General features: G+C 41.3%; 1 protein-coding gene across 1 annotated transcript in view; it reads right to left on the bottom strand.

Moving 5' to 3' along the window:
- LOC103201111 (myosin VIIA and Rab interacting protein) overlaps positions 1-19,082 on the bottom strand; it is a 604,027-nt gene that overhangs the window by 44,426 nt on the left and 540,519 nt on the right. Inside the window, exon 11 of the mRNA XM_007945736.1 lies at positions 10,539-10,733. Coding sequence (XP_007943927.1) covers positions 10,539-10,733 — 195 coding nt within the window. The remainder of the gene's footprint in view (positions 1-10,538; positions 10,734-19,082) is intronic.

The following is a 19,082-nucleotide window of genomic DNA, read 5'->3' as shown; positions in this document are numbered from 1 at the left end:
ACCAGAGGTGGGAGGGTAGGATAGGAATACTGTTAGATAGGTAGAGATAAGTAATGATTTGGGTGAAGAGAAGGGCAATGTACCAAATATGAGTGATCAACATGGTGGCATTGAGGAAGAGGAAGACAGAGAGGTACATGGGAGGTACAGACAACAAAGATGAACCCTTTTGCACATACAGTACTGCATTGTCACTGAAGGCAAACATAGGTATATGGGTGGATAGATGGGTGGACAGGCTGAACTAGTAGGTATATCTATGAAGCGGGGAGTGCACCCAACACCATGTACAGGGTTGGCAGACAGTGGTCCTGTAAGTGTATGATCTGAATCCACAGGTGTATAGTAGAGCTGACAAGGGGCAAGGTTGTAGTCATTTCTTGGTTACAGCCAGCTACCCAGAGGGAGTGAGTAGTTGAACTGTTGGCTTGGGATATCATAATCGCAGGGGACATCAAGCTCAATTGGCATCACATACTACCCAAAACATTGTTCTACCTCCTACTTTGGTGAGTAGCGAATGGGATCTTAAAAGCTTCCAAACAACCATCTAGATGCAATGATGGGTCTCTCTGCATCCAGAGCAAGGAAGAATGAAGAAAACCAAAGATTCATGAAAACAATTAATCATAGTGACTGGTATACCATGTGATCCACAGCCCATAAGACTATGAGACCAGAAGACCTAGATGGTGGCCAGCTACCAATGTCAACCACTTGGAGGGGGATCTATATAGGAGATCCTGGATAGAGAGGGAGAACAATGTTGGACAAAACTCAAAATCATTTGGAAAAAAAAGGGGGCAGGACCAGGTTTGCTGATCTGATAGATCCTGGTGGAACCACTGAGACTATGGCGCTTAGCTGCCCTTCAGGTCTGGAATTGAACCTACACCTGTGGCTTTCAGCCAAACAAAAGACAAGCATATGAGCTGAATATTTACCTGAGGTAGATACACTCCTTGGAGAGAATAATCACTGGAGAATAGAAGGGCTGTTTATGCACAGGGAGATAGTTCAGGGGGCAGGAGTGCACGGAGGGATGGACACAGGGAAAAGGTAACTATGGGGAAGAAGTAGGCGGGGAACTGTTGCATTGTGGTAAATTGTAGTCAATGTCATGAGACAAAGTATATGTGAACTGTTGTATGGAACATGTATGTGTATGTTGTATAGAAAGTGAATTTGCTCTGTAAATTTTCACCCAAATCACAATTAAAAAAAAAAATATACAAATATATACCTGGATTATCAAAATACTACTATACCTGGATTATCAAAACACTACTAAAGAAAAACAAAGTAAGAGGCCTCATGTTCTCTGATCTCAAAACCTATTATATAGCCACAGTAGTCAAAACAGCCTGGTACTGGTACAATAAGAGACACATAGATCAATGAACAGAATTGAGAACCCAGAAATAAATCCATCTATGTATGGATAGATGGTCTTTCACAAAGTGCAAAAATTCATTAATTGGGGAAGAGACAGTCTCTGTAACAAATGGTGCTGGAAAAAAGTGGAGGTCCATTTACAGAAAAATAAAACAGGTTCCATATTTCAAAGTGTTGTGGTTACCTATGCTAGTCTGACAGGAATATACCACACATGGGATGTCCTTGTCAGACAGGAGTTTATTCTTACAATTTGGAATCTTTAAGTCCAAGTTCAAAGTGCCAGGCTCTAGGGGCTGGGTGAAAGCCCCTTAACTTTGGGGTTCAGCTCTGCCTCCTGCTCCCAGCCCACTGAATCTAGAGGCTTTTCTTCACTCAGACAGCTTCTGGCTGTTGAGACTGACAAGCCCAAGGTTGACAACTAAAAGGGCACAGTTTCAGTGTTACCAAACCACATGGCAGGGCATTAATTCAAGCCCATTGAAAGTCTCAAGGTCGGCTGAGCATAAACATTTATGTGTATTGAATGAGCACAGCAGGCTGCTGAACAACGACATGGCTACATTCAGGCATTCCATAAGCTAGAGACCATTCTCAAAGCTGTTTCTTATATATGAGAAGCAGACCACATACCCAAAGCAGCTACTCAGCTGCTCCAATAGATTCGACCATGGAGCTGATTACCAGTCTGATCACAGGGAATACTATATCCAGTTGCCCAGCCACTCAACCAGGCTCAGCCAAGTTGACACACATACTTAACTACCACACAAAGGATGTGCAAAAACTAACTCAAGATGGATCAAAGACCTAAATGTAATACTTATAACTATAAAGATCATTGAAGAAAAAATAGGGGCAAACTTAGAGGCCCTAATACTTGCCGTAAATAGACTATTAAACATAACTAAATATACTATCAAATATAACTAAAAATGCACAAACAGTAGAAGACAAACTAGATGACTGGGACTTCCTATAATTAAACATGTATGTGTATCAAAAGACTTTGTCAAAAGAGTATAAAGAGAACCTACAGTCTGGGAAGAAATTTTGGCAATGATATATTGGACAAGGGACTAATCTGCAAAATTTATAGAAAACTTTAATAACAACAACAAAAAGAGAAGCAATTCAATTAAAAAATAGGCAGAGGACATGAACAGACACTTCACCAAGGAAGACATTCAGGTGGCTAACAAACACACAAAGAGATGTTTGTGATCATTAGCCATTAGAGAGATGCAAAAGAAACAATAATGAAATAACAAGTGAGGGTGTGGAGAGACTGGAATGCTCATACATTGTTGATGGGATTGCAAAATGGTAAAACCACTGTGGAAAGTGGTATGGTACATCCTTAGGAAGCTGGAAATAGAAATACCATATGATCTAGCAATTCCACTACTAGGTACCTATCCTAGACAGATAAGAGCTGTGACACAGATAGATGCACACCCATGTTCACTGCAGCATTGTGCACAACAGCAAAAAGATAGAAACAACCTAAGTGTCCATCAGCAGGTGAATGGATCAACAAACTATGGTACATACATTCAACAGAATACTATGCAATGTTAAGGAATAATGATGAATCTGTGAAATGCCTCCTAATATGGATGAACCTAGAAGGCATGATAGTGAGTGAAATTAGTCAACCACAAAAGGATAGTTATTGTTTGTGATCACTACTGTGATAAGTTAAGGAAAGGTTAACACAGAGAAAGAATTATTCTTTGAAGTTTACCAGAGGTGAGAGGGGAAGGAACTGAAAATCACCAACTGGAGGGTGTATTGTTAAGTGCCATCCAGTCACCTTGCCTCAGTGGTGACCCTGTATACAACAGAATGAAGCACTGCTCAGGCCTGTGCCATTCTCTTCATCTTTGCTATGCTTGAGCCCATCATCACAGCCACTGTGTCAATCCGTCTCGTAGATGGTCTTCCCCTTTTTGTTGACCTATTTTCCCTTCTGATAACATGACTAAAGTATGAAAGATGAAGTCTGGCCATTCTCACTTCAGTGAGAATGTACATTTCAGCTGTACTTCCTCCAAGACAGATTTGTTTGTTCTTCTAGCTGACCATGATATTTTCAGTATTCTTTGCCAACACCACAATTCAAATGCATCAGTTTTTCTTTGGTCTTCCTTATTTGTTGTTCAGCTTTCACATGTATATGCAGCTATTGAAAATACCCCGGTTTGATTCAGGCATACCTTAAGTCTTCAAAGTGAAATCTTTGCTCTTTAACATTTAAAAGATGTCTTTTGCAGCAGATTTTCCCACTGCAATAGAGGTCTGATTTCTTGACTGCTGCGTCCATGGACATTGATTGTGGATTCAAGTGAAATGAGTTCCCTGACAACTTTCAATCTGTTCTCCATTTATCATGATTTATCACGATATTGCTTATTGGTCCAACTGTAAGGATTTTTTTTTCCTTTATGTTAAGGTATAATACATACTGAAGGTTGCAGTCTTTGATCTTCATCAGTAAGTGCTTCAAGTCCTCTTCACTTTCAGCAATCAAGGTTGTGTCACCTGAATGAACAAGTTGTTAATGAGTCTTCCTATAGTTCTGATGCTATACTCTTCATATACTCTTCATATAGTCCAGCTTCTTGGATTATTTGCTCATCACACAGATTAAATAAATATAGTAGAAGGATACAACCCTGATGCACATCTTTCCTGACTTTAAACCATTCAGTATCCTCTTGTTTTGTTTCAACAACTACCTCTTGGTCTACATACAGGTTCCTCATGAGCATAATTAAGTGTTATGGATAACATTGTGAAGAATGGGAATTCCAGAATTTTTTATGATCCACCTGTCATAAGACACAAGTAAACATCTTTCTGGTTGGTATTCTTTGCCACGATCCATCTGACATTAAGAATGATACCCCTTGTTCCACTCCCACTTCTGGACTGAATTTCTTGTAGTTCCCTGTCAATATACTACTACAACCCTTTTTTGTACTACATTAGGAACATTTTACTTGCATATGATATTATTGATATTGTTCAATAATTTCCACATTTTGTTGGATCACATTTCTCTTTGGAATGTGTACGATCGTCCAGATTTCTTGGTATGAATGAATAAGCTCCTCTAGGACTGCATCCATTTCTGGAAACATCTCAGTGGATAGTCTGTCAATTCCTGGGGCCTTTTTCTTTGCCAATTCCTTCAGTGCAGCTTTGACTTCTTCCTTCAGTACCACTGGTTAATGATCATATGCCACCTCCTGAAATAGATGAACATGGACCAATTCCTTTTGGTACAGTGACTTTGTGTATTCCTTCCATCTTCTTTTGATATTTCCTGCATCATTCAATATTTTGCCCATGGAATCTTTCAGTATTGCAACTTGAGGCTTGAATTTTTTCTTCAGTTCTCTTAGCTCAAGAAATGCTGAGTGTGTTCTTCCCTTTTGATTTTCCATCTCCAGATCTTTGCACATTTCATTGTAATACTTTGTCTTCTCCAAATGTATTTTGAAATCTTTTGTTCAGCTGTTTTATTTCATTATTTCTTTCATTTGCTTTAGCTATTCTTTGTTCAAATGTAAGTTTCAAAGCATCTTTTGACATCCATTTTGTTTTTAACTTCCTTTCATGTATTTTTAATGAACTTTTGCTGATTTATGTATGATCTTCTTGATGTCATCCCACAACTTATCTGGTCTTCGGTCACTGGCATTCAATGTGTCAAATCTATTCTTCAGACACTGTCTAAATTCAGGTGGGATATAATAAGGCATATTTTGGTTCTAGTGAAGATGTTTCAATTTTCTCAGCTTCAACTTGAACTTTCATATGAGCAGTTGATGGTCTGTTCTACATTCAACTTCTAGCCTTGTTCTGGCTGATACTGAGCTTCTCCATTGCTTCTTTCCACAGATGTAGTTAATTTGATGCCGAGGACATGGAATACAGCTGTGTATTCCAGCTGGTGAGGCACATGTATATAGTCATGGTTTATATTGTTGAAAAAATGGTATTGGCAATAAGTAAGTCATTGGCCTTGCAAAATTCTATCATGCAGTCTCTGGTGTCATTTCTATCACTAAGGCAGTATTTTCCAACTACTGGTGCTGCTTCTTTGTTTCCATCCTTTGCAGTTCCAGTCACCAGTAATCATTAATACAATTTGATTGCATGTTTGGTCAAATTTTAGACTGCAGAAGTTTGTATCTTCAGTATCTTCATCTTTGGCTTTAATGGTTGGTGCCTTAATTTGAACAATAGTAATATTAACTGATCTTCCTTGTAGGCATATGGATATTATCCTATCACTGACAGAGTTGTGTGTTAGGAAAGATCTTAGACATGTATTTACTTAGGTGAAGGGAAAGGCAATTATACAACAAGGGGGAGGTCAGCACAAAATGATCAAGGTAGTGGAAGATGCAAGGACAAGTGCAAGAGTTAAAGGCAACAAAGGTGAACACTGTTACATTCAGAATCCTACAAAAATGTTAACAACAATTTAAAAGTAGATACATAGATAGGCAGTCTGCACAGGGGTGGGAAGGCAAATGGAACTATATGCATGAATATATATAGGTCTGACAGAGGATATCTCTACCTATGTATTTATATGTGCTGCAAATATATCCATGAATTTAGTAGAACATACAGGGGACAAAGTTATGAAAATATCTTAGTCAGAATCAAATACCTTGAGGGACTGAATCATTGGGTATGGAGGCTCAGGACCATGTTCTCAGGGGACAATAAGGTCAATTGGCATAACATCTTAGTTTGTGAGTAGTGACTGGTGTCTTGAAAGCTCGTGAGTGGCCACCTAAGGTGCAACTATTGGTCTCTCCCCTACAGAGCAAAGAAGAGTAAATAAAATGAAAGAGGCAAGGAAAAATTAGTTTAAAGGAAGAATGGACCACCTGAACTGCAGCCTTCACAACTCTGAAACTAGAAGAACTGAATGGTACCCCATTACCATGGCCAGCTGTGCTGAAAGGGACTACAATAGGAGGTCCTGGATACAGTCAGGAAGAAATGTGGAACAAAGCTCAAAATCACAAAAAAGACCAGGCTTACTAGTCTGATGACTGGTGGAATCCCTGAGACTGGCCCTTAGACACCCTTCAAGCTAGGAACTGGACTTAACTTCCATGATTCAACTGTCAGCCAAAAGACAGACAGGCCTATAAGGTGAACAGTAATACCAGGAAAGTATGCACTCATGAGAACAATCAAGCATTTGAGATCAAGAGGACAGCATTTGTCCCAGGATAGGGCTAGGAAGGCACAAGGGGATAGGATGGAAAGATGAAGGGAAGTGGGAAGAATGTTATTAGTGTGTGGACTGAAATAAATGTCACACACAAAAAAGAATGTGTATGCATTGTTGAATGGAAAACCAATTTGCTCTGTAAACTTTGACCCAAATCACAATTAAGAAAACAAAACAAAACATGCAGGTGAGTCAATTCCTACTCACCCTAGTAAATAGTCCCTTCATGCAACTTAGTCTGAGCCCCACAGGTACAACAGAACTCTCTGTTTCACAGCAAGAGCTTAAATAAAATACTGAAAGACCCAGACATTCCTTCAGTTCATGGAACTGAGCCCCCATTGTGTGCATGACTTGCCTCTTGCCTAGGTGGACGCTGGGATTTCCTCAGGTGCTTCCTGCCTTTAGAAGACCCAGAGCTGATTGCACAGTGCTCATACCAAGCAGCAGGTGGGAAGTGCCACAGCTGAAAGACAGAGGGAATTCTCAAATTCCCATGTCCTCTGCTAATTAAGTGGCTTAACAAAGCAGGTGAGGAAAGTAAGAGATCAATCTATGGATGTGACATTCCTTTGTTTTTTCTTAGGTAGCTCTGAAATCTTCAGAAGCATTTTTGGAGATGAACATTCTCAATCAATGTTCTGTTTTATGTTGAAATCCTGGTCTGTGGTAGCCAATGTTCAGAAGGCAAGTATAAGTGTCACCATTTCTATTTCTGACAGTCATTCCCCCACCCCCACCCCTTGTTTCCTGGCACAAAGGAAAAAGGCAGCCTAGGAGTGAAGGAGAGCTCTTTATCACACAGACCAACAAAAGCCATGATTTAATTAAATTGGCCACATCCAGAGCCCCATTGAGAATGGACCCTGCCCTTCTCCCACTGCCCATCTGAATTCCACCCTGGAAAGGGCAGTGCCAGGCAAGGCGCTGACTCTGTGATCTCATAAATGAAAGAGAGGTAAAGAAGAGTCTTCCTTTCTGACTCAAAAGCCCATAGAATTCAAGGCACCAGGAATATAGATAGAGCTCCTTCTGAGATGAAATTTGAAAAGGTGGGGTTGGGGCAGGAATAGAGGAAGGAGAAGGTGGTTAACTCTTTGGGAACAGGAGAAGCACTGGCTAGGAAGCTGGGTGTGTGTGTGGGGGGGGGCAGTAAAGTACAACCTGACCACTTAGCCCCACCTCCCTGCTGGGACTTCTGATGTCTGGAATTAGTGGGTAAGTGGATGTGTTTAGAGCTGAAAGTGTTATCAAGCCCAAGAAAAGCAATGGAATGTATAGTAAAAAGATCTCATAAAATGAAAAGTCTAATAAGCCCATTGCATTTTTCAGCATGTTTCTGGAGACAGAAAAGGCACTATCTTTGCTTTGTTAGGTGTGCCAGGAGCACTGACCACTGTCATTTAATCTGAGCATTTCACTCAGCACCTAGTATTGTAAGCTTTTTGATACCCTACTTTTTTTTTTTTTTTTTAAATGCATTCCTTTGCTGGTGAAACATATTTGAACTTTCACCTTTTCAATTCTCTGTGTCCAGGATTAGGGCCATCTTCAGACCATCAGGAGTTCCTGGGTGATGCAAAGGCTTAAGCGCTCAATCATGAACTGAAAGGTTGGCATCTGAACTCATCCAGAAGAGCCTTGGAAGAAAGCCCTGACGGTCTGCTTCTGAAAGGTCACAGCCTTGAAAACCCTGGGGAGCACTGTTCTACTTTGAAACACATGGGGTCACCGTGGGTCTGAATCTACTCAACAGCACCTGTTTTGTCTGTTTTTGGACCACTAGTACTGAAAGAGCTGTATTATAAACACAATTAAAGAACAGATATCCTTGTACATAAGAAGTAAAATGTTTTTTCTCTTAACAAGGGGCTTTATTCATCTGATGTTACCACACATTAGATCCACATTTGCTGAGGGACTCCTTTGTGTCAGGCCCTGGGTCAAAGGCTGAGGCTGCAGAGATGGAAGGGAACAGTCCCTGTTCTGCAAGGATTTCTCTCTCTGCTCTAGAGGGTCTCTACCTGAAGGTGATTCTGCACCTTCTTCTCTGTCTGCAGATGATGCAAATGGTTAACATGTTTTCTGTTAACCTCAAGGTTGGAGATTCAAGTCTATCAACCTGGGAAGAAAAGCCTGGTGACCTAGTTCCAAAAGATCTGCCATTGGAACCTCTAAGGAGCACAGTTCAACTCTGATACACGAGGTCACCATGAATTGGAATCAAGTCCATGCAATTGGTTGGTTCCTGTCCTTAGGGAACATCTGACAATGTCTGGAAGATTTCTGACTGTCACAACTAGGGAGGTGCTACTGGCATTTAGTGCGTAGAGAACAGGGATGCTGCTAAATATTCCTGCAATATACAAGACAGTCCCTCACAACAAAGAATTATCTAGCCCAACATGTCAACGGTGGTGAGGCTGAGAAGCCCTGATCTAATGGGAGGTAGATAGAGACATGTTTAAGTCTTATGGGATCCCAGAGGGAGAGGGTCTTCAACTTTTAAAGTGAAACAAATACTGCCATTTTTACCTTGAGTCATTTTGGCTTTTGTTGTTATTGTTCCTAATTTTAGCAAAAAGTACATTTAGTAACTCCTGAGATTACAGCTATTAGACACCCTTCAAACTTGGAAATGAACCTACCCCCAGAGATCCTTTCATTGAAACAATAAACTTTGAACCATGTGAGACCAAAAGGGCAGCCTTTGCCCAAAAACAAAGTTCCGAAGTCAAGAAGGGGCAGGAAAGCTGGGTAAATGGAGACAGGGAACTCAGGGAGGAATTGGGAAGAATGCTGTTAACTGAGGGGATTGCAAGTAATGTCATGAAACAAAAAGTATGTAAGTTGTTGAATGGGAAACTAATTTACTCTGTAAATTCTCACTCAAACCACATAAAATGTTAAAAAAAGAGAGAAAGCGAGTGAGCGAGCGAGCAAGGGAGAAAAGAATGAATTAAACCTATTTAAAGAAGAAGAAAAAAAGTACCTCTAATAATAGCTCCTGATTTCTGGGACTAGCAAGCTATCCTGGCTTCGTCAGAGCACCCCAAAATTAGGGTTGACTCTGGTAGGTTTGAAAGGTTGTAATCGTCTTACTCTTTTGATAGCTTTATGGGAAGAACCATGCTACCCAGTGATGGTAACTCTAGGCTGAGTGGTTTATGTCCAAATTTCTGTTAGTGCCACTGCTAATTTCTTGTGTTGGAAAATTCTTGTCAGCAATTTACCAAAATACTCAACAACAGTTGTGACTATGTATAAGTAAAACTCTATTACTTTCTGTCCTGACAACTCAGAAGAACAGAAAGATCCATTACCAGCAGACACATTTGTTAGCCAAACTAAACACTTGCATATACTTTCTCAATGGGGAAACTAGAGCTTTCCCCTGACTCTGAAGTTACCAATCAGGATGCAGCATCCTGTCCACACTCACGTTTCCCACCACATCCCCCTTACTAGTCTCGCTGGGGAGCACATCTCTAATGAAACTGTTGTTGTTGGGTGCCATTGAGTAGATTCCAGCTCACAGTGACATCATATGTGCAGGGTAGAACTGCTCCATAAAGTTTTCAAGACTGTGACCTTTTCAAGACAGATCACCAGGCCTGTCTTCTCAGTTGCCTCTGGGTGGGTCCTAACTGCCAACTTTTCAGCTAGTAGTTGAGATCTTAATCATTTGTGCCACTACACACATGCAGATCCCCATCTCAGGCTCTGATTCTGGGGAAACCAGTTTAAGACCCTTTCTAAGAATTTATTTGCTGTGGTGCCATGTATATGTGCCCTTGTACCCTAAGTGAGGAGCTGTAACTTTACCAGCTTCTTTGCATACATTCACCCTAGACAGGGCACACACACCCCCTCTTACATTTTCTTCCAGGGAAGTCAGCTGTTCATCCAGTCTCACTTGGTCTGTCCCAAGAGGAAACGTCCCCTTCACCCTGTCAGAAGGGAGTGGTGGGAACTCCCAGGGCCCTGTAGACTCTGCTATCAACTCCTCTGTGGCATTGATGACTTTCAGAACTTCTGTGGAGATGTTGCAGAGAGAAACAGCAGAGTACTTCTGTTTGGTTCAATAACAGAAAGGGACAGAAGACAAGAACAGCACATTAACAAGGACATGGAAATTCTACAGTATCATGGTGCTTGTCATCATGAGATTGATTCCATTATAATACACACAAACATCGATGTGCTGAGGAATGACAAGTAAGCAATCTACTCAGTAGGAGGGAACTTGGAAGAGGCCTCATTTGACTTGGTCTGTGTCTTATGACTCAATAAAGTATTTCAGATACTTCAGGCAGAGAAATGAGCACTTCAGTGGTGATTAATACATTCTGTGCACACCACTGATGGTTTTATACCCAATACCTCATTTGCCAGATGATATTCTATTTCCTCAACATAACTTCTCCATTTATAGACTCTCCAACCATTGTAGTTTGGTGTAGTGGATAGCTTTTTTTCCTTTTCCTTTTCCCTTTTCTTATGGCAAATAAATGTGTAACAAATTGTTTGCCATTTTAACATTCTTCATGTGTACAATTCAGTGACATTAGTTATGTTTATCATGTTGTTTAACCATTACCGCTATCCTTTTCCAAAATTTCTCATAACTTTTAAAAAAGGCTCAGCATCTAGTGGATAGCTTTTCATACTGGGAGTTGGGAGACCTGGGCTTTATGTCTTTCCCTAACTTCATCTAGTCATGGGACCTTGGCTAAGTTACTTCCCATTCTGGGAGCTCAGTTTTGTCATCTGTTCAATGACAGAATAAAATTTCTCTGCAGTCTCTTGGGAGACACTGTGTGTCACCTTATGTACACACATTTTCAACTCAGTCTCCCTGGCTTTTCTCTCCCATAAAGGCTGAACAGATAAGTACTCTGTTTCCCAGGCACCCTTGCAAGTGGAGGGTAGCTGGAGGGCACAGTTTTGACCAGTGAGCCCAAGAGGAAGATTACTGTGGGGGCTTACAGAGAAGCTTTTATTTTCCTAACTGGGGTAAGGAATGCAGGTGATGCCACCCCTGCCCCACTTCTTTCTGTCTTGAACACAGATGTGCAACTATGAGCCAATAAGAATGAGGATGAATACCAATACTCAGAGTAAGACAGAACAGGAAGACTGAAAAAGCCCAGGGCCAGATAGCACTGGAGCAGCTGACCTTCTGTGAGTCACTAGCATCCTCTGTACATCTTGTTATATATCTTGTTACATGAGAAAAATAAATTCCTATTTGTGGAAGCCACTGTTGGCCAGGTTTTTGGTTACTTGCAGCTGAACATTTTCCTGATACAAATCACTTCCAGTTTTTATATTCATGCTTCAAAATGACAATCAGTTCAGGTTTGGGTCAAGGTCATTAATGGAGCAGAGACACTTAAAACATAAAGAATTATCTGCATCTCTGAGTCCATATGGACATATGGGACCAAAGCAAAAAGTTGGGGATCAATGTTGTTTGGCAGTCATTGTTTCATATATGCACAATTCTGCTTAACCCATCACAGGGATTGTATATCAAAGTCAGATATTGCCCATAAGCTTTTTAAGAAGAAAAAAGTTTTAAGAAAATCTGGATTTTAATGCCTTTGGTGGGATGTAAGGAGCCCTGGTGATGGAATGGTTAAGTGTCTAGCTGTTAACTGGAAGGTTGGTGGTCCAAACTCATAAGCTGCACTATAGCAAAAAGATGTGACAGTCTGCTACTATACTGATTTAGAGTCTTGGAAACCATACGGGGCAATTCTCTCTGCCCCACAGTGTAGCTATGAGTCAGAATCAACTGATAGCAATGGGTTTATGGATTTTTGGTGGGATGTGTTTTTCTAAAGTACATACTGACTCATGTATCCTAGCCAAAATATTAATAATAGTTGTGGCTTGATTTGCAAAGCTTGTTCCTCTGGGTGGGTTCTATTGCATGTTTTGCCTTACCAGAGGAGATTTTAAATAGCTCTTCTACTTCACTAGAGAATCAGAAGGGAGGATGGAGATAAGGGATGAGCTGGTGGGTGAGTCCACAGTCTAGAAGCTGACTCTGGGTTTCCATGTGGAGGCACATGATCTCATACCTGTCAGCCTGTCCTTGGGTTAGATAGGGCACATGTGCTCAGAGGGCTGTTCACTACCATTTCCTTCCCACAATGGCTGCTTGACTCACCCAACAGACATACTCCTGATTCCAGGGACTTTTCTACATACCAAAAAGTTTAGGTCTGGCATATCAGGACAGTTGGATGGAGGGAAGGTGATGCAGACACACTAGAATAAGAGCAGTGTCCAAGGGAGCAGCCAGGGCCAACTCACCACCTTTAGAAAAAAGCCTGAGGGGCCTGTCCCTTCATTCTCCAGGACCCTGTAACTTGGTGTGGCTGATTTGGGGGATGAATTGGACTCAGAATGATGTTGGCATAAACCAGGTATCACTGTTTAAGTCCATTTTACAAAAGGCAACTCAGCATAGGAAAGCATATTTGTACTGTTCTCTTGGCAAATAAAGCACATATTTTGAAAGTTTGGCTCTTATTTAGTAGAAGTGCTTTGTATGTGTTTTGGAAAGAAAGGTAAAACTAAGGTTTAGGAAAAAAAGTTACATCAGAGCACTATGGAAGAGAAGTTTTGAAAATTCACACAAATCTCTAATCAGGGACATTGATGGGCCAAGACCACTAATGGGAAGGACTTAAGAAGTGCAAAACAAAAAGCATTATCTGTGTCCTGACTCCAACTGAACATATAACATCAAAGGAAAAAGTTAGGTATCACTGTTGTTTGGCATCCATTACTCTACTCCATCCATAAATAGCCTTTATTATTTAATCACAGGAGTTGCAAGCTGGAAGCCGTATTGCCCATAGACATGCTTTTTGGACCAGAATGCCTTTTGTGAGGTATGTGCTTTCCAGTTCTTTACATTCTCCACCATTTATTCACCAAATTTCCTTGATGGCCTATGGTGTGCTGGGGAGTCCCCCAACCCCCATCAAGCTCTTAGATACTAACCAGAAGGTTGAAAGTTCAGTCCACTCAGAGACACTTTAAAGAAAAGGCCTGGAAATCTACTTCCAAACAATCAGCCACTGAAAACCCCACAGAGCACAGATCTGCACTGACACACTTAAGGTCACCTTTCCAAGGCAACTGGTCTTTGTTTGTTTGTTTGTTTTTGTTTTGTAGTGGTCTAGGCTCTGCTCCAGTTGCTGGGAGAAAGCAGGGAACCATGTGGATGAAGTCCCTGCCTTCAAGGCAGGCCTTTGGCTCTACCCCAGTTATTGACACTTTGGCACACTTTCCTGGCCACTAGAGGCATCTGTACCACAAGTAACTAAGAGTGAGGATGCCCCACAGGTAAACTGAGGAGAGCACTATAGCTTCACGTGGAAGGTCTGTGGTTTGGGTAAAGATCTGGAATCCTTCAGGAGGGAACTTTTTTTTCACTGGGGAACTGACTACAAGAAAACATACATTAAAAAAAAAAAAGGATAAAATCTTTTTTGTGGGAGGCCTAGTTTTGCCCTCTCCTGGGAAGCACAAACTGGATTTTGCAAGCAATTTCCCATCTTTAGGGAATCAAATGTTTCTTGTCTGTTACATAGGAGTAGGGATGTGCTAAGACAGGGCACCCCCTGGATGTTATAATAATTGGGATTTAATGACACTGTGCAGGACACTCAACTGTCCTGTCTCTTAGTTTACTCCTTGGCCCAATAAAAAAAAGTGAGAGGAGATGATCTGTCACGGGGCTAACACTGACTTGTTATGTAAAATGTTCTTTTTCCTGCCCAGCTTAGATTTAGAAGTAGACAGCACCTTCTACAGCTTCGTTGAATAAAACTATATTTAGCACTGGACAAGGTTTTGTTCAGATCAAAAGCTGGTGGAGATTCGAGGATGGCTGGCAGGGAGCCCTGTGTGTGGGAGAAATGAAAAGCTATAGGATCCTTTCTGCTTCTGTTGCTCGCAGTCCCAGCAGGAAGAGCTGAATGGCACAAAGAAAGTGTAATTCAAGAGCCCAGAGGGAGTATGTCATTACAAGGGCTGACATTATTCCTGAAATTAATTTTATGATGGATCAAATGTGACAATTTCATGGCAGCAAGTAAGGGAGCAGTGAAAGTATGGAGAAAATCGACTGATACAGGAGGCTCATGTACAAGGTTGGTTTCAAAGACATTTTTGTGTGCAGCCACAGGATCAACAGATGATCAACTGAAGATGGCCAGTAAACCCATGTGACAAAATTCAACCTTCTAGTGATCAAAGAAATACAAAATAAATAAATTCATTGAGTGCCAGATACATGGATGAGTCCCTTTGAAAAGGCCAAGTTTATGCCAGGATTGAGTCCCTGGGGGGTGCAGATGGCAGAAGTGCTTGGCTGCTAACAGAATGGTTGGAGGGTTGAGTCCACTGCCAGGTGATCTGCTTCTAAACAATCAACCACTGAAAACCCTACAGAGCAAAACTGAAGAGCTGAAACACTTGCCCAAGCAGGGCAGAGGCACACAGAAGGGCCTAGCGGCCGACACAGCCAAGAGAAGGGCCTGCCTGTGGGCACTGACAAGAAGCAGCTAAGGGTTACCTTGGTCAGAAATTGTCCTAACTGAAGAACTGTATACTGTCTCCTGAATTGTCTCATATTACTTCCAAGTTGATCCTGACTTACAGCCTGTTACTTTTCTAATAAACCATCTAACTGTGTGTGTGTGTGTATGGGGGGGAACTAACTATGCAGCACAGTTCTATTCTGAAACACGTGGGGTGGCTATGAGTTGGAGTTAACTCAATAGCAACTGTAATGCCAATATTTTTAGAGCAGGTAGAATATGTACTTCGTGTTGTTGATCCACTGGGATATGTTTGCTCTGACGTACCCACTCTCTCCCATCTGGCTCCTTGGTGACTGATGGTCACCTCTTAGAGCCTGAATGTCCACTGTTAGAGTTTCTATGCCACAGCCCCTGTGCAACATCAAATCCCTTATATCAACATAATCACCAGGGGCCAGAATAAACAGTCCAGGACTTGGGTGCAGAATCTGATAGGAAGCATTCTAGTGTTGAACGCCCATGACAGAATTGTGTCCATAAAGGGATAGAAAAGCCAGGTGCTGTGACTCCTGTCAGCCAAGGGCCAGTTTCATCAATCACTCATCAATGAAGTAGTAAGACAAGCATCAACCATAATGAAGGCTCATACTTTCTGTTTGACTCATAACTGACAATAGGACTGATGCAGATCTTTTAGACAGTTATTTACCACTCCAGTGTTGGGGCCCAGCCATGGTGGCCATTTCAATGAAGTCCAGAGAGAAAAAAACCACCATTCGCTATACTGCAATTGTTTGCTTTCTTTCTAGGGACTGCTGGGCAGAGCAAGACTTCTTTCCTTTTTGTCTCACTACTCATGAAGTTTTGTCTTAGCAATCTTTTCATCCTGTTCCCATATGCAATGTCTTCATATAAAACATACTGCTCAAAACAAAACAAAACAAAACCCAAACTCACTGCTGTCTAGTTCTCCGACTCCTAGTGACCCCTCTTTGGGTTTCCTAGGCAGTATCACTACAGAAGTAGATTACCCAACCTTCCAAGGAGTGGGTGGTGTGTTTGAACTGCCAGCCTTTTGGTTAGCAGTCGATTGCCTTAGGCACTACACCACCAGAGCTCCTAAACACACTGCTACAGACAGAAATTCTTCCTTCATTTACTATTTCTTTTAAAGTGTTTCCCAAAATATTGCAGAATGCAAGATGTCACCAGGAGGAGATTCTGAACTTGTAAACTTCTAAAGAAGGAAATATTTCCATCCTAAATACTAGGTATACCTGCTTTTTAGCGATTCTTGCAAATCCCCCTGAGATTTTGCCAGTGTCATCATTCATTCCAAAGTTTTGTGTTGGGCTTTGAAATTCAAACTCATTAACAAAGGGAAAGCTCTTTACAAGAACATCTCAAGCTCATGAACATGTGAGTAGCTTGAGTATGTTTGGAACATTAGACTCCTGATTTAAGAGATTAAGTGTCCACTTTAGAATCCAAGAGCACAGGGGTATGTAAGATATGGTAGGTGTGGCATATGCCCTGGTGCCCTGGGGGCCATTGAAGGGGCGCCACTCAGCAGTTTCTATTAACCATTATAGTTTCCATCACCAGCTGGGAGAGATCTTTCAGCAAGTTAAAACACACATTCATGTTGAGAGCCTCCATGGGTCAAGGCAGACTGTATGATCTTGCTGTGCTGAGTACAGAAAGAAGAAACTGGGGGAAAAAAAAATGACTTTAAGGCCATCACAGACCAATTTTCATCAGTGAAGGCAAGGAAATTGCAGTTGTAATCTTCATGTAGTGCCATAGTGTGTTAAGTAAAAATGAGCTTAATTAGTATTTTTAAGCTGATATTATGGTTAAGCTATCTAAAAGATGAGTGTCAAATGTTTGGACAGGAGTGCTATTTTCCATAGATATGTTTCTGTCTAGGAGGGTTGATTCCATCTCAGTTTAGTGCTTGAGCATGGGCAATGGCATGCATGTGTGTGTTTTCATCTCAGCTGGGCCAAAACTGAGATTCAGTGTCTGGTTGTGTGTGGTGATGAACTGGGGCTGTCCTAGAGGGTCCAAGTATCCATTTGTGTGACCTGATGTGATGTGGGAAAAGAAGATTTGAGGATTACATGATGTAGGCAGGAGAGAGAGAGACTTTTCTTAGCTCTGCCTTGGAGGCTGTCCCAACATCTATAACAAGAGTGAAAAGGCAAACGGGCAGAAACAGCTAAAGGGAAGCTGATACTGGGGGTTTTGTGAGATACGGAAGCAAGCAGCAGATTGGGTGTCCACGGGGCAGTCTGTGACTCTGGAAAAGGCAGGGGGGAGGGGACTGCTGCTTGAGCAAGGTCTTGCAAAGGGCCTCCTTACTCATCTGGCACAACAGGCACAGGGCCTAGGGACCCCTAAAAAGGGGCTCATGCAAATATTTTAATTTATTTTAAAATCAGAAACTACTGCCCATCTTCTCAGTATGTCATACTGTGATGGCTGCATGTTGCTAGTGCAGTAGCAGGCCCTAAAATTCAGAGGCATTTGGGGGCAGGTTTCCAGTAAAGGGTTGATCCAGACTACTTCTGGAGAAACCAAAGGGGGGAGGTAGAAAGAAAGGTGATATCGAGCTTGTTCCTGGAAGCATGTAACTCAGGCTTAATCATCTGATAAGAAGATTAATCATAAAATGATAACTCAGGCTGTTTTCAGATGCAAAACGGATGACCTGATCAGTGGAAAATATGTGAAAGAACAAGTTATTTTAGAAATTTTTATGGTGATGGTGATTAAGCTGATTTGCATGTATAAAAGGTCCTTACTCCACCTGGACTTTGGAGCACTCAATAATCTCACTATGTACTGCCCAACTGCAGTTGTTACTATTCCTTGATAAAAGCCTTTTCTTTCACTCCTAACAGAGTGCAAGATTTTGTCTTTTGACATTATGATGCTGGAAGCTGTGCCACCAGTATTTCAAATACTAGCAGAGTCACCCCTAGTGAATAGGTTTCAGTGGAACTTCCAGACTAAGACAGATGAGGAAGAAAGGCCTGGTGATCTTCTCCTGAAAATCAGGCAATGAAAACCTTATGGATTACAATGGAATATTATCTGATATAGGGCTGTAAGATGAGCCCTCAATTGGAAGGCAGTACACAGTAGTTTCAACAATGGACTCAAACATACCAATGATCTTGAAGATGTCACAGGACTGAGAAACATTTCATTATGTTATACATAGAGTGTCCAAAGAAACAGCAGTCAAGAAATCAAACAACATACTGCACTGGGGAAGTCTGATACAAAGACCTCTTTAAAGTTTTAAAAAACAAAGATGTCATTTTGACGACTAAGGTGTATCCGGCCTAAGCCAAGATCTTTTCAATAATCGCCTCATATGCATGTGAAAGCTGGACAATGAAAAAGGAAGACAAAGAAGAATTGATGCATTTGAATTCTGGTGCTGACAAAGAATACCGAACATACCAGGTGCTGCCAGAGGAACGAACTAATCAGTCTTAGAAGAAATACAACCAGAATGATCCTTACAAGACTTTGACTTGGTTACTTTGGACATTCTATTGGGAATGACCAATCACTGGAAAAAGACATCATAGTTGGTAAAGTAGAGGGTCAGTGGAAGCAAGGGAAACCCTCCATGACATGGATTGATGCAAGAGCCAAACTACGGGCCATATAATCATGAAGATAGCAAAGCACTGGGCAAATGTTTCATTCTGTTAGATAAAAAGATGCCATGAGAGTTGGAGTTGACTCCATGGCAATGGAAAACAACAAAATCAGAAAAAAAAAAAAAAAAAATCCCCGAAATTAGTAAGCCAAAGACTATGTTTTAATATATAATA

The sequence above is a fragment of the Orycteropus afer genome, unplaced genomic scaffold (assembly GCF_000298275.1).
Source record: "Orycteropus afer afer isolate SDZICR_OR568_19922 unplaced genomic scaffold, OryAfe1.0 scaffold00142, whole genome shotgun sequence".
NCBI classification, from domain to species: Eukaryota; Metazoa; Chordata; class Mammalia; order Tubulidentata; family Orycteropodidae; genus Orycteropus; species Orycteropus afer.
Note: the sequence above shows the minus strand (reverse complement) of the source record. Positions and strands in the feature narration are given on the sequence as shown.